Source organism: Bos indicus x Bos taurus, chromosome 3 (genome assembly GCF_003369695.1).
Source record: "Bos indicus x Bos taurus breed Angus x Brahman F1 hybrid chromosome 3, Bos_hybrid_MaternalHap_v2.0, whole genome shotgun sequence".
NCBI classification, from domain to species: domain Eukaryota; kingdom Metazoa; phylum Chordata; class Mammalia; order Artiodactyla; family Bovidae; genus Bos; species Bos indicus x Bos taurus.
Window position 1 is genome coordinate 34,356,340 of NC_040078.1, and position 16,179 is coordinate 34,372,518.

Here is a 16,179-nt window from a genome sequence, read left to right on the forward strand (position 1 = left end):
CCTGAACCGGGAGGGAGAAGAACGGGGCAGAAGAAGCAAAGACAGCCACAATCAGCCACATGTTATATCCTGGAGGGAGAAGAGCAGCAGGATTGTCCTCTTAATTAGTGGGTCAACTGAGACCAAGAAAATGACAGTAATTCCTTACAACGTCAGGAAGAACACCAGACACTTTAGAACTGGGGCTAAGGTACAACTGATAGGATTAATCGTTTTGTTTGGCTGCTGGGGAAGGGGATTTTGCTCAAAAAATGAGAATGGGGCCAGCCAGTACATGGGCGGTAAGAGATAACTATAAAAACAATCGCCATTAAGGACCGGACTTCATCCCACACTTAATTAGCAGTAAGAGAATTCAGCCAGCTGTCCAGCCAGCAAACATGTCTGCATCCTAATAGCCAACCACATGCTTAGTGCTGAATGATGCAGAATTCCCTACTCCTGTCTTCTTGGGAGGTTCTAGTTTAGGGATACAGACAGGACAGTTCATCCAGCATTGCTGATCTAAGGCAGACCCCACCACTTGTGCCCTTGAGCCATCCCTGCTCACTTCCTCAGAGTTTCCAGGCACTTGCCTGCCTCCTCCACACTTGCTGCATTCCCTGCCTGGGGAGCACTCTGGCTCTTCTCCACCTGACTCAGGTCTCTGCTCAGAGACGTCATCCTTACCCTCTCTAAGCAGAAATAGAGACCGAGATATAGAGAACAAGTGTATGCATACCAAGGGGGAAACAGAGGGTGGGAAGAATTGAAAGTGTGGGATTTATATATGCATACTATTGATACTATGTATAAAATAGATCACCAATGAGAACACATTGTGTAGCTCAAGGAACTCCACTCAATGCTCTGTGATGACCTAAATGGGAAGGTAATCCAAAAAAGAGGGATTGTTTATCTGTTTATTGTTTATCTGTTGTCTCTCCCTTCACTCGCTCCCCGACAGAAATTAAGTGCCATGAGAGTGGATGTTTCCCTGGCTCTGTGAACTGCTGCATACCTAGTGCCCAGCACAGGACCTGGCTGTACACAAGAACTAATGACCTCCTCTGAAAGACCTGCCTTGGTCCCACCCTCCAACCTGGTCACTCCTCTTCCTGGTTCCCCCAGTGCCCTGCATACAGCCAGGCCCATCTTTCTCCTCCCCATCAGCTTTCTCCTCCCCATCAGCTTTCTCCTCCCCACCATCTTTCTCCTCTCCTCCTCAGGGCAGAAGCCCATCTTATTCATCCTGGGTTCCCTGACTGGAGTATAGGGCAACAGCTGATACTCAAAAATGCCCGCTGACTCACTGGTGGAGCAGACTACAAAAAAAAAGTCTTTCTGAGGCAGAAAGCCTGTGGGGGAGAGGAAACAGGCAGAGACAGAGTAAATCAGGCCGTTCTCCAATGAGCCAGGAAGCAGGAATCACCCCCCTATACCAGCCTACAAGAGCAATGCCGAGGGGACAAGTCTGATGAGAAAGAAGAAATAAGTATGTATGGACAGGCAGTCATTGCCCAGGGAAGGAAGCGAACGGAAGAAACCTAGCAAAAGAAAATGAAAGCATTTTTTAAAAGCAGAACATATGTCAGTGAGCAGCGAAACAAATGTAGCAAAAACAGTTTCTGACCTGAAAATGAGTGAGGTCATCTCATTTTGCCTCCCCACTGGCCCCAGGGTCACTGCAGAGGTCTGGGGGGTTTTCTCAGGTGACAGCTTCACTGACCGCTGGAGCTGCAAATCTGGCAAAGCCCAAGGGGCAGGGGTCCCAAGACCGTGCTACCCACCTCTCCATTGGCATCACAGGCTGTGTGAGTGTAGAAGTAATCTTTATCTGTGCAGGCTGGCCGTGCTTTGCAGGTGGAGGATCCTTTCTCTAAATGGCAGAAGCAAGAACAAATATTTGAAGTGAAGAAAGCAGAGCTCTTGACCACTTGCACACGATGCTATAACACCCCAGACCCTGGGGTGAAGCACAGCACAGATCTTGCAGAAAGCAGACAGTGCTGCACACATACCTTCCCTTTGCCCGAGTGGCTTCATTTCCAGCCCCTGAAGACCTGTTCAGGTATCCGCTTTGCTTCCCTCCCTGATGCTGATGAGAAACCACTGGGCCTGCACTGTGGAGCAGGGCAGGGGAGGCGGGCTGGCCAGAGGACCACTGAGGGGGAAGGTGGCCGGAAGGAGCATCTGCAGATTTCTTACCACCAGCCCAATTCCCTGGAACCTGCCATCTTCCAGGTGCCTCAGAACCCTGACCGTGTGGGGTGGTTTTTCTACTCCTAAAGGGTTGAAGCAAAACCCTGTCCTAGGAAAGATTAGGACAGTGCCTCTGAATTTCCTCTTAATATGTGCCTAGAATGAAGGCCTCCCACCACTGCATTTCCTCATCTCCATTCAACCATCCTACACAAATAAAGTGATGGTTTAATCCCACTCTTTCCACTTTCTCCACCCACAGTCTTCACAGCGCTCTCTTTAAGCCTTGACCTGGACTTAATGAAAAATGTTATGAACTATCATTTTATTTACTTTACTTTCTGTGTGTTCTTATATCTAGGTTGGTTTTGCTTTAACGCTATGAACCCCTGGATAGAAACAACTGTTTCAATGAATCCCTCTTTATTTTTTAAATGGTGATAGTAAACTTTATTTTAAAATATTGATTACTTATTTGGTTGTGCCAGGTCTTAGCTGCAGCATGCAGGATCTTTAGTTGCGGCATGTGGGATCTAGTTCCCTGACCAGGGATCGAACCCAGGCCCCCTGCATTTCGAGCACAGAGTCTTAGACACTCGACCACCAGAGAAGTCCCTGAATCCCTCTTTAAATCAATGGATTTTACCTTTTTTTGAATTACAAATACTTTTCAGAGTTTGAAAAAAAAGAACTGTTTTCCTGTATCCTGAAAAATATACCTAATTCACACAATTTTTAAAATTAATTAATTTTAATTGGAGGTGAATTACTTTACAATATTGTAGTGGTTTTTGCCATACATTCACATGAATCAGCCATGGATGTACATGTGTTCCCCGTCCTGAACCCCCCCTCTCACCTCCCTCCCCATCCCATCCCTCAGGGTCATCCCAGTGCGCTGGCCCTGAGCACCCTGTCTCATGCATCAAACCTGGACTGGCGATCTATTTCACATATGATAACATACATGTTTCAATGCTATTCTCTCAAATCATCCCACCCTCGCCTTTTCCCACAGAGCCCAAAAGTCTGTTCTTTACATCTGTGTCTCTTTTGCTGTCTCACATATAGGGTCATTGTTACCACTTTTCTAAATTCTATATATATGCATTAATATACTGTATTGGTGTTTTTCTTTCTGACTTACTTCACTCTGTATAATAGGCTTCAGTTTCATCCACCTCATTAGAACTGATTCAAATGCATTCTTTATAATAGCTGAGTAATATTCCATTGTGTATATGTACCACAGCTTTCTTATCCATTCGTCTACCAATGGACATCTAGGTTGCTTCCATGTCCTGGCTATTATAAACAGTGCTTCGATGAACATTGGGGTACATATGTCTCTTTCAATTCTGGTTTCCTCGGTGTGTTTGCCCAGCAGTAGGATTGCTGGGCTGTATGGCAGTTCTATTTCCAGTGTTGTTTTTTTTTTTTTCCCCAGTTTTTTAAGGAATCTCTACACTGTTCCCCATAGTGGCTGTACTAGTTTGCATTCCTACCAACAGTGTAAGAAGGTTCCCTTTTCTCCGCATCCTCTAATTCATACAATTAAAAAAAAAATTTCCAGGGAATTCACTTTCTCCAGAGTGAAAACCACTGCTTTATAGAGTGCCGGGACAATACTGCTCCGACTGCTACTGTCCCTGGTATGACTGCTGTGTCGCCTGCAGGTAAGCAGGTGATGATGGTGAGACCTTCTCTCTCAATATTGCTTGATGAGCATTTTAGTAGAATGGAATGAGATTTTTAAGTCAGACAGATCTGGATTTGGATCCTGTGTAATCACTTAGTAGCTGTGTCACTTCTGGCAAGTTACTTAACCTCTCTGAACCTTTGTGCTCTCAACCTGTACAGCAAGAAGAGTAACATCTGCCTTGCTGGAATCAGCACATACCTGACACATTGTAAGTAGGAACTTGCTAAATGCTGGTAACTATTATCACCTGGATTTATAAGAAATCTTTTTGTTTGGTAACCATCATGGAACTTTTAATAAGGATTAAAGTTTCCCTTCTTTCCAGTTAAGGCTTATTTCTCAACTGGCCTTTTCTTCCCAAGGCAACAAATGAGTTGCTAGATCTGAGAATCTCCTAGTACTATGTTGTTGGTCTGCACTGGGGCCTCTTCTGTTCCCATCTTGTTATCCTGGGTGAGAGGAAGCTGCTGGCTGAGAAGCACCTGGGGTCTTCTGAGCTCATTTACTCGGTTAATAAGCAAGGGCCTATTTCAACATAAGGGAATCCAGGGACTCCTGGTTTTGACACACCCGGCCAGGAGAAATTTGGGGGGAGATGCTGAAAACAAATCAATTCCCAGGACCTTGCATATTAGATTTAGCAAATTGCAAGTTATGTGTTAGAAAGTGTGTTCCACATAAGCACCTTTCTCTGCTTGTCAAATATTTATTCAAACTGACACCCCAGCTCCAGGTTTCAGCAACAGGTCCAGCTGTTTACACATTGACTAAGGCTAGACGGGTTTTAACAAATGATTAACCCAAACGCTGAGCCAGACCTCACGTTCCTAGCTCAGGTTTCATCAAGGTGTTAAAACTGGGGACTGGTCAAGTTTGAAAGATTGGCCTAGATGTTTGGTGAGAAAATGAAAAGTGATTCCTGTAGGATTGGCCCTGGGCAAAACTGTATGAAGATAAAGTTTATTTTGGGGGGCTCCACCAGCTCTTTTTGCATCTTCTTCCCACCTCTGAAAGTATAACCTCATTCTGATCCTTTTTATCCAAAGAAAACATTTCCCCTGACCATTTAAGTACCTAATGAACACAAAACTCAGCTCTGACCCCAGCACAGACTCTGGGCAAATCCCTAACCTCTCTATTGTTGTTTAGTTGCTAAGTCAGATTTGACTCTTTGCGACCCCATGGACTGTAGCCTGCCGGGCTCCTCTGTCCATGGGATTTTCTAGGCAAGAAAAGTGGAATAGGTTGCCATTTCCTTCTCCAGGGGACCTTCTGACCCAGGGATCAAACCTGAGTTTCCTGAATTGGCAGGTAGGTTCTTTACCACTGAGTCACCAGGGAACCTCTCTGAGCTTCTGTTTATTCATTTGTAAATGAGGAAGTCATTCCTGCACTGTGCTATGAGTAATAAATGAGATCGTTTTGTAAACTATAAAGTGCTGGACCAGTGACTTCTTATTGTTACCTATACCCAGAGTGTGGTCACAGCAGAAGAGGACTGCTGGGACAGGCCTTAATGCAAATGAATAAATAAAACTAGTTCTTACTACATGCCAGACAGTGTTCTAAATTCTTTGTTTTCACCCATCCACACAATGACACTATGAGGCAGATACAATTATCATTCCCATTCTAGAGGTGAGAAAACTGAGGCACAGGCAAGTGACTTGCCCAAGGTGGCACAGCTAGTAAGTGGTGGAGCAGGGATCTGACCTGTAATGATTTCGTTCTTGGAGCCCATGCTCTGAAACACTATGCTATTCTACTAGGAAATGAGTCCCTAGTATTGAACATAGCACAGAGGAATTAACCCTAGTGATGAAATTTAAGCTATCAGTAACAAAGACACTTTCCATCAAGGCTTTGTCCTTGACATCTCCGCCCCCATCCACTCCTCATTACTCTAGGTCCTGGATATGGACAATGGCGGCTGCTGAAAGAAATCTGACTGTGGTCTCTGTCTCCAGCTCTTCCTTTCCTCATACCTTTTCCAAATGGCAACCAGAGTGGACTTCAAAAGTACAAGCCAGATTATGTCATTCTCCAGTTTTAAATTCTTTAATGTCTTCCACTGCTGATAGGATCAAATCCCAGTAGCAGTGGCACAGAAGGGTTCATCCATAACCTGTTCCCTGCCTACCCATTAGCCTTCGATGCTAATTCTCTCCAAGTAAGCTCCAGTGATGCTGAGTTATTCCTGGATCCCTGAGCCTTCTGGCCGTGGCTCCTTCCAGAACATCCTGCCTCCATCAAATCACCAACTCATCTTTCAAAACAGTTATCTTTCAAGGCCACATCTAGTGCAGCCTTTCCTCCCTCCCCAGAGAGGACGGACCACTCCCCTCTTTTGCTTCCACCACCACACATTACACTCAACACTCCTATTTCAGCACCTCCTGTACCAAGGAGTTACTTCACTTGGTGTTTTTTTTAAACCACGTTTCCACTTTTAACAGAAGCTGGAGGGCAGGTTCCAGCTCTAACCCCAGCCCAAGCCCTGGCACTCAGCTTGGTAAGCACTTGGAATATATTTACAAACAAAAGGCTAGCTGGTCACAGGGTCTCCTGTCACTCCCTTCATGTACATTGCACCAGAGGCTCTCATCATACTCTGCATTTTTGAAATCTCCCACCGACTCTGTATTCTGGAAGAATCAAGTCCCCAAGAAATTAAATGCTCTTTGTACCCCTGAGTTGAACATATTCTTCATAGTAAAAACTCACTTTCCAGTCAAAGGGGTGGATTGAGAAATCAATGGCAAAAGAAGACTAGATGGCAAGAATATAAACTCCCAAAGTAATACTTTTAGAACAGCTCTGTGGATAGACATCCATTTACATAGTGCTGATCAAAACACCCATAGGTATTTTTTCTAGAACCACCTTGCCCTTCAAATCCTGTACTACAGCCGGGCTGGAAAGGGAGCCGGAGAAAATGACTAACAAAGACTGCTATTGACAGAGCAGGGAAGAGAAATAAGAAATTCAAGTGAAAAAACAGGAATTTAGACTTAAAGATAAAAACTTCCCCTAAGAGCTAAACATCTCTGTTGTTGCTGAAAACTACACTCATTGGGCAAGATCTGAGTAGATAAATAGGACTTTTGTTTTAGGATTGGTGTAGAAATAAGCAGTTCACAAGGTCAGTGGCTGGTCTTGGCTGAGCAATCATGTACTGTAATGCGTGTGCAAAGGGCGGGTGTGTCTGTGTAAAGATAGGGGGGAGGTCTGCTTAAGAGAGGGCCTTGAGCTCGGTTTATGTATATTGTTGTTTACTTCCTAAGATGTGTCTGACTCTTTTGCCACCCCATGGACAATAGCCTACCAGGCTCCTCTGTCCATGGGATTTCCCAGGCAAGAGTACTGGAGTGGGTTGCCATATCCTTCTCCAGGGGATCTGCCCAAGCCAGGGATCAAACCTTCATCTCTTGCCTTGGCAGACAGGTTCTTTACCACTGAGCCATCAGGGGAGCCTGGATTTGTATATAGTTCTGTGTGAAAAAGGAAAACTGGAATAGTTATGAGCATTTGCAGGGGAAGGGAGAGGATTCTTTCTCTCTCCCTATCTGTTTCAGAACCTGTCTTGGAGATTGGTCCCTGGGCTATTGTCTGAGCACAGGGACCTCTGGGGACACTGCCCATCTTATACCAGAGCCCTGCTACTCCCAAGATCCTCTCAAGTAGCTAGGTTCCATTTCTCAAGTTGGGCTGCTTCAGGAAGTTATTCAGGGACTGCAGAAATAGGCTGCTATTCGCTGTCATCTTATCTTCCTTAAGAGGAGTGGTTGTTTTCAAACTGTGTTCCAAGGAATCCTGGATTTTTTGACAAGGCCTGCTTTAAATTCAGTGGATGCTTTGAGTTCAATGCATAAAAGATTATAGCTTCTTGCTATCAAAATGTTTTACACATCAATACAACCTCATGGCTCTTCTAAATTAACTGATAATAATTGTTATAAACTTAAAAACATAAATTTATACCTCTTTATCTACTGTATATAATATTTATAATCTTATTTAAGGTTTTATTAAAAAACAAAAAACAATTGCAACCCCTTTCCCTAGCTTTTCTAATTCCTCTAATTCTGAGCTGCTTTTTCTTTTTGCTATGGTACCCTGCACTTTTTGCTGTCTAATATACAATACACTTTATTACATATTTATTATTTAGTTATTATAGTTATTACTTATTCCATTTACATTCCAGGATGTAAATTCTATGAAGACAGAAAGTGAAAATATTAGTCGCTCATTCGTGTCTGACTCTTTGCCACCCCATGGACTGCAGCCTGCCAGGTTCCTTGTCCATGTAATTCTCCGCAAGAATACTGGAGTGGGCTGCCATTCCCTTCTCCAGAGGCTCTTCCTGACCCAGGAATCGAACCCAGGTCTCCTACATTGCAAGCAGATATTTTACTAACTGAGCTACCAGGGAAGAGCATGAAGACGGGGATCCTTATCTAATTTGTTTACTGATGTATTCCAAACACCTAGAATAAGGCCTGGCAGATAGTAATGGCTTGATAAATACTTATTGAATGATTTCATTTCAAGAGTGATTGGTGGATTAGCCAGGCTCTTCCAGGGCCCAGAAAACAAGGGCTCTAGAAGAATCATCTTCAGCTTGGCTGAAAGGGTGGCTCCACTTCCTGTTCATCTCTGTATATATGTTGGTACCTCCCCCCGCCCCACCCTACCCCACCCCTAACCCCCCTGCCCCCCACCCCGCCCCCACCCCGGCCCCACCGCTCCTGAAACACCAAACTCTTCCTGCCCTCACCTGAATATTTGTCAGGGTCACACTGGTGACAGGAAGTTTCTCCCTTATTGGAATAAAAGTTGGCTGGGCATAGTTTGCAGGAAGAGGAGCCCTGCTGGTCTGCGTACGTGCCAGGTTTGCAGGGGAAGCATTCTGAAGTGTAGGCCACCCCTGGGGAGGAAGAACCACACAGAAAGGCAAGGATTGAGCCTGGAGACTGAGGGCTGTGGGGACTAACCCCACCCTCCCTGCAGAAGTCAGCATCAGACCCCAGACCCAACCCCACTGTCTACAATCCATACCTGTTATGGCAATGTTTCTCACCAGCACGGGCTTGGAGACTTTGGACCACACTGAGAAGGCTGTGGTTCTCCAGTAGAGAACGTTATTGCCTCGATTTAGCTCGACCTAAAAACCACAAACAGGAAAGAGTTCACTCACAGAGACAGATGCTGCTGGTCCATTGCATCAGCCTCCTGGAGGGACCCCTCCTGTTGCAGCCTGCATGGCAGCTCCTCTTCTGCTCCTCTCCCTCCGCCTCCTCAGCATTGCCCTTCTGCCCCCTTGGCTCAGTTCCTCGCTCCTCCGAAGCCTCCTCCTCCAACTCTCTCAATGTCCTCTCCCTTGTCTCCCTCAATCACATATATCATGAGCATTTCTGCGGTGAGACCAATGAAGGGACCTGAAGATACTGACAACAGCAAGGCGGAATCTCCCTCCTTTTTCTTCTCTGGTTCTGTTCATCCATGCCCAGCCCCAGGAACTGGGCCCTTTAAACCTGCAGAGCTCTGGTCCTTGGGATCAAGCCAGAGGATCGAGTCAGTTCACATCCATATTATGTCAACTCACGAGAGAAACTACAGCATCCTCATGTTGTCAGGCTCCTGCCCTCCAAGGAGAGAAGGGTGGAGGCCCAGACTGGGAGGAAGAGGCCTTTGTTCCTTGGTCCCTTTTCTGGGGTCTCTAGGGAGAGGGCTGCTCTGATACTCACACTGTGAAATTCCCATCCTTTCTCTGTGGTTTTCATCCACCTCGAGTCATCTGCATTGGGCTGGCACTGGTCATTCTGAACCTGAGGCAGCAGGAATTTAAGATCAGAGTCTCAGCTTTATAAGGAAACAAGTGTCTTACCCCACAAAGCACCAGCCCTCCACAGGGTCCCTCTTATGGAAGAAAGACAGCTCAGAACTCATGATCCTTGAAGTAGGGCAGGAGCTAGTTAACACACACAGGATGTCAGTACATTGACACTAAAGAAATGTTGCAGAACTCAGAGCTATTTTCATGTCAGAACACGGGAAAGCACCTAGGACTCTCCCAGACTGTACTGTTCCCCACCAGCATCCTTTGACTTCCATCTTTTCTTTAACTCTTGAAGCTTCAGCTCATTTTGACCACAGTTCTCTCCAGAGGGAAAAACGACTGTGAAAATTTCCCAAGCGGGACTGTGTGTGATTTCTGTAAATGCATCTGAGCCTTATGGGGTCTTTATCTCCCACCTTCCCCTGCCCCCCAGCCAGGGGCTTACAAAAAACTCGAAGATGATGCTAGAGTCTGGGTAGTAGTATTCAAAGTTAACAGTGCCGGACTGCTTCAGGTTGACGGCATACATCAGCGTGGCCGTGCACTCGTCTGTGTTGGAGGCGATATAGTCTCCCAGCGGAACCCACTTGGACCTGTGAGGAAATGGGAGCCAAGCTCACAGTCAGGAGGCCAGCCCACCAGGGCTTGCGCGATCTCAGGTCTCATGTCCTGCTAGGTCTCTGCAGAATTTCAGACTTGTGATTCATAAGCGGAAGCTTACACCTGAAAATGTTCAGTGAAGAATGACGTCTGGGTCAAGGAGCCTGGAGGTACAGCCAAGGGGCGGTCAGGTAGGTGCACCCCCACATTATACAGAACTACCCAGAAGGCAGACGGCAGGCAATATTGTGCAGGTGAGGAGTGGGGGGGTGTGGGGTAGATAACATTTATTGGTTGCTTATTATCGCCCAGATAATGAACTACATATTTTGTGTTCATGATTTCTTTTTATCAGTAAGAGGAAGTGCAATTTTGTCCCCATTTAATGGATAGAAGACTGAGGCTTGTTGAGTGTCTTGCCCAATATAACACAGCCAGCAAGTGACAGGGCTGAGATTCAAACCCAGGTTTGCCTAATTCAAAGTTGTCAAAGAAAGTCGATAAAGCTGTTTTGTAGAACTCAGAAATCTATCCAGTCTAATCCGTTTTTTGTTTGTTTGTTTGTTTGTTTTTTAATGTCCACTTTTAGATACTACTAGGAACTGGTTTTATGGGAAGGGGGAAGGGAGAAGGGATGTTGATTTTATTTTCTAAATATCTCTATTCTGTCTACCCTACCCAAGGGCTCTCCTTTTCCTCCCCAAATACCCTTCAGCTCTGAATCAATCCCAACCCACCTTCCAGCATCGACCTGCCTCCTCCAATCCCTTCTCCACGGTGTGGCTGGAGGGAGCCTCCAGAACAAAAATCAGCCCGTACCACTTCCCTGCCTGACACTGCGGCTGTGTCGCCCCCAGTTGCACTCAGTCTGTGGCTCCCTGTTGCCCTCAGGATAGTTTACAAACCCTTCACCCACTCTCTATACTCACCCTACAGAATTTCTTTCAATTCTTCTGCGAAACTTTCTCTCACCTCTGGGTCTTCCCATGCACTGTTCTCTCCTTCAACAAACTTCCTCCTCCCTCCACCTAAAATTCCTGCTCATGTCTCAGAATAAATGTCACCTAATCTGAGAAGTCCGCCTTGCCCTGCTTGTGCTACGTGTGCATTCAGCTCTTACTCTTTCCCTCTCATGATCACAGTTCAGTTCAGTTCAGTCGCTCAGTCATGTCCGACTCTTTGAGACCCCATGAACCACAGCACGCCAGGCCTCCCTGTCCATCACCAACTCCCGGAGTTGACCCAAACGCACGTCCATCGAGTCGATGATGCCATCCAGCCATCTCATCCTCTGTCGTCCCCTTCTCCTCCTGCCTTCAATCTTTCCCAGAATCAGGGTCTTTTCCAATGAGTCAGCTCTTTGCGTCAGGTGGCCAAAGTATTGGAGTTTCAGCTTCAACATCAGTCTTTCCAATGAACACCCAGGACTGATCTCCTTTAGGATGGACTGGTTGGATCTCCTTGCAGTCCAAGGGACTCTCAAGAGTCTTCAACACCACAGTTCAAAAGCATCAATTCTTCAGTGCTCAGCTTTCTTTATAGTCTAACTCTCATATCCATACATGACCACTGGAAAAAGCATAGCCTTGACTAGATGGACCTTTGTTGACAAAGTAATGTCTTTTAATATGCTGTCTAGGTTGGTCATAACTCTCCTTCCAAGGAGTAAAATCCTATTGTATTTCATTTAAATATGTGAAATATCCAAGACCTGCCACCTTGTTTAAGAAATGCAACACAGGGATTTCTCAGGTGGTCCAGTGGTTAAGAATTCACCTCCCAATGCAGGTGATGTGGGTTGGATCCCTGGTCAGGGAACTAAGATCCCACATGCTGCAGAGCAACTAGCCCATACTCCACAACTACTGAGCCCATGATCTCTGGAGCCCATGTGCCACAATTAGAGAGTTGGTGGGCCACAGTGAAAGATCCCACATGACCCAGTGAAGATTCTGTGTGCCACATTTAAGACCCAATGCAGCCAAATAAACAAACAAGTATTTTAAAAAAGAAATAAATGCAACACAGCAGAAGCCTTCGTGTTCCCCTAGCTAGTTTCAACCCCATCTACATCACACAAGCCTTTTCCCACTGCCAAGTAACCACTTTCTGGAATTTGGTGCTTAATAGCCCCTTGTGGTTCTCTGCCCTTTACTCATTGTGTATGTATCTCTCAACAATATACTGTATGATATTGCTTTGCCTATTTTTAAACCTGTGTAAATGGTATCATACTCATGGATTCTGAAACTTGCTTTTCTTTCTTCAACATGTATAATGATCAAGGGATTCGTCGATATTCACGGATGAATAAAAGCTCTTCTTTCATTTTCACTAGCATATAAGATTGCTTTCTACGGTTCACCCACATGTATTTATGCACTACTTGTTGATGGGCATTTAGGTTGTTTCCAATTTTTTGATTTGTGCACACTCTTTTAGGAATATTCTGGCACTGGTCTCCTCCTACACGTGTCTGAAGCCTGGCTGGGGAATGGGGTTGGTGAGTAGAACCACTGGGTCACAGGGTTTGTGAACCTCCAACTTTACCAGCTACAGCTATGTTATGCCCCAGAGTAGATGTTATCAACTACACCCACCGGCAGAAAACTCCTGTTGCTCCGCATCCTCCCCACATTTAGAATGGTCAGACTTTACATTGTTGCTAGTATGATATGATAGAACACTGGTGTCTCCCTGGGCTTTAAACCTTATTTCCTTGATTATTAATGAGGTTGAACATCTTATCGCATCTCTTCTGATCACACTTTAATTCTTCTTGAATTGCTTATCTTCCTGCCTGGCTTGTTGATGCCGTGAGGGCAGAGACCAAACTTAATTTGCTCACTTCTGTGTCATCAGCACCAAGCCATGGATCTGGCGTGAGAGAGGGACTCAGGGCATTAAACAGATGAATGTAAGAGACGGTGATCAAAGACAATTGTGCTATTTCACTGCTCTGCCTGAGACCAGCCCTGGTCGCCAATGACTAATAATGACCAGGTAAGGTTCCAAATCCTCATCACCGATTCAATGGGCATGAGTCTGAGCAAGCTCCAGGAGATGGTGAAGGACAGGGAAGCCTGGCGGGCTGCAGTCCATGAGGACGCAAAGAGTCGGACATCACCGAGCGACTGAACAATGATAAGGGAACCTCAGATTAGTTCACTGTTTTCCCCCTGTGTTTGTCAGAATAATATGGTACTTCCAGCTCTTCAACAGTTAGTGTTATTCTCAAGTGAAAACATATCCAAAATGCCTCAGCTGAGCTCATTCAAGATACCCAGCTAACCTAATGGTATTGATTTCTCCTTGTTAAAAGAGACAGCACTTAAAGCTGATGTGCTCCACGGCATCAGCTATAAATAACTCCTGAAGGTGGATGAATAATTAAAAGATGCCATAAGTGGGTTACATTTGCAAAATGCATTACAATTCTGACTTTTGTCAGAGCTTTTCCTAGTGAAGATCATTTCATGTTTAATAATAACAATCTGTCTTGATTTATTTCTAATGCCAGGAATCACTCCAAATCTTTCCAAGATTGCAAATCTTTCCAAGTATCATCTCATTTCCACCTTGCATGCATACATGCTAAGTTGCTTCAGTCATGTCCGACTGCGATGCTATGGACTATATAGTCCACCAGGATCCTCTGTCCATGGGACTTTCCAGGCAAGACTACTGAAGTAAATTGCCATTTCCTCCTCTAGGGGATTTTCCTGACCAAGAGATTGAACAACGTGTCTTCTTGTGTCTCCTGCACTGTAGACTTATTCTTACCATTGAGCCACTGGGGAAGCCCTTTGACTCATAATACTGAACTCTAAAATAACATAAACATTGGACTGTTAAAAGACCTGCTGCCTGGCTCAGACAGTGGTGCTTCTAGGATATTTAAGTATAGGAATGGGACATATTGCTCTAACTTTTAAAAATTCATGTGTAATACAATTAATTTTTTTATCCTTTTGATTGGGTATAAGAGAAACTTTCATGTACTTTTCTCCTATATTCCTTGTCAATATTTAACAAAGAGTAGTGGACGATTGTCTTTTACATCCATGCAACCCCCCCAACTTTTCCTCTCTAAGACCCAAGTATTGTCTTGAACACACTAAATGTTATTTGAAGGCGGTAGCATGGGGCAGTGAAAGCTTGGGACTGAGGATGAATTCTAGTCTCCCCAGTTGTAAGCTGGATAACAAAGGACAAGTCATTTAACCTCTCTGAGCCTCCAGTTCCAAATCTGTGTAATGAGAACAATAATACCTGTTTCACCCTCACAAGGGTTCTCGTGAGGATTAGAAAAAATAATGTATGCAAAGCATCTGGAATAGTGCCTGAACCAAGGCACATCATATAATTCTTATCCTTAGAATTAAATATGTAAAGATTGGGTAAGGGCAGCTCACCCATTCTGTAAGCACCTTGGACTGAGTTTTTCAATTACTGAAAAGATCCTCTTCTGAGCTGGAGAATTCTCTGGTCACCAGGGTCTCAAAGTGTTTGGAACATCTCAGCCATGACTGACCAAAGCTCTGGTCCTACTTTATCTCCCCAAACCCATAAACTTAGGATTAGGAGACCAGATTTAGAAGTTGACACCAAAGCCAGGAAGATACTCGAGGCTTTGCACAGAGTGTTGCAATCAAATTAAGGAAGTGTTTTGGCTGACCCAAAATTCCATGGTAGAATTCAACTGGATTTTGTCCTAAACAGACTGGGCCATTTGACCCTTGTGCATCTTATCAACGTCTATCTCCTGGTGGTTTTCACCTGTCACAAGTGCTTATCAGTCGCTGGTAAGCTTAGGTCAGTAAGGCTGGGCTGAGTGGGCAGCACATCCAGCAGTCCAGGGGGGCCCTGCTCCAGCCCTCACCCCAAGGAGAAGGAGAGGAGGCTGTGGAGTGCTCTCTGCAGCCCCTTCCCCAGCATGGGGAGCAGGGAGGTAAGGGAGGTGAGGGGCTAAGGGGGAGGGGCAGGGGGAGAGGAGCGACTCACGAAGTACAGTTTTCGGTGGACTCCAAGGTGCTGTCCTCGATCTCCATGTTGGTTGAGAGGCTGGCAAAGCCATGGGGCAGTTCATCCCACTCATCGAACCGGATGCCTGTGCCAAGGGAGTAGCGACCCTCAGCACACGGCTTACACGACTGGTCCTTCATGTCCAGAAACTCCCCAGCTTTGCAAGAGAAGGCTGGAACACAAGAGCGGGGACAAGGACAGGTGGTGAGGCTGCTGCCACCTAGAAGTGGGCGGGTGTGGGCATCCTAGAGGGAGGAGCAGAGGATGGAGACCTAAGGGTTTCACACACTAAGAGCCATGGTGCATCTTCTATGACCCCGCTTGCATGGACTGTCCAGATTAGGCAAATCCATAGAGACAGAAAGTAGATCTGTGGCACCAGGGACTTGGGGGAGGGGGCATGGGGAGAGATGGCTAATGGATATGAAGTTTCTTTCTGGGGTGATAAAAATATTCTGAGATTAGATAGTGGTGATAATTATGTAATTCTGTGAATAGTCTAAAAACCATTGAATTTTAGAACTTACAGGGGTGAATCATCATTGATTTATCTATTGGCTGTGCCATATGGCTTGTGGGATCTTAGTTTCTCCACCAGAGATTGAACCATAAAAGCATGGAGTCCTAACCACTGGACTCCCAAGGAATTCCCAAAGCTGTTATTTAAAAAAAAAAAAAAAGACGTAGGACCTTGTTGCAGCATTTTGGGCTATTCTTCTCATTTCCTCAGCCATTCTGAGAGCTCCCCAGTAAAAGAGGGTACCAGAGTCTCTCGTTCTGACCCCTCTGAAGGGCGCCTGGCGTTTCGGCCTTGGATTTCCTGTTGTCT

The 16,179-nt window shown here is 45.4% G+C and overlaps 1 protein-coding gene across 2 annotated transcripts in view; it reads right to left on the reverse strand.

Moving 5' to 3' along the window:
- The window catches only part of KIAA1324 (KIAA1324 ortholog), a 76,291-nt gene that overhangs the window by 23,576 nt on the left and 36,536 nt on the right, over nt 1-16,179 (reverse strand). For both annotated transcript variants that reach the window (XM_027536307.1, XM_027536308.1), the window contains exons 3-8: nt 15,330-15,522; nt 10,171-10,318; nt 9,634-9,714; nt 8,945-9,050; nt 8,664-8,813; nt 1,770-1,858 (exon numbers count right to left, since the gene is read on the reverse strand). In XM_027536307.1, coding sequence (XP_027392108.1) covers nt 1,770-1,858; nt 8,664-8,813; nt 8,945-9,050; nt 9,634-9,714; nt 10,171-10,318; nt 15,330-15,522 — 767 coding nt within the window. The remainder of the gene's footprint in view (nt 1-1,769; nt 1,859-8,663; nt 8,814-8,944; nt 9,051-9,633; nt 9,715-10,170; nt 10,319-15,329; nt 15,523-16,179) is intronic.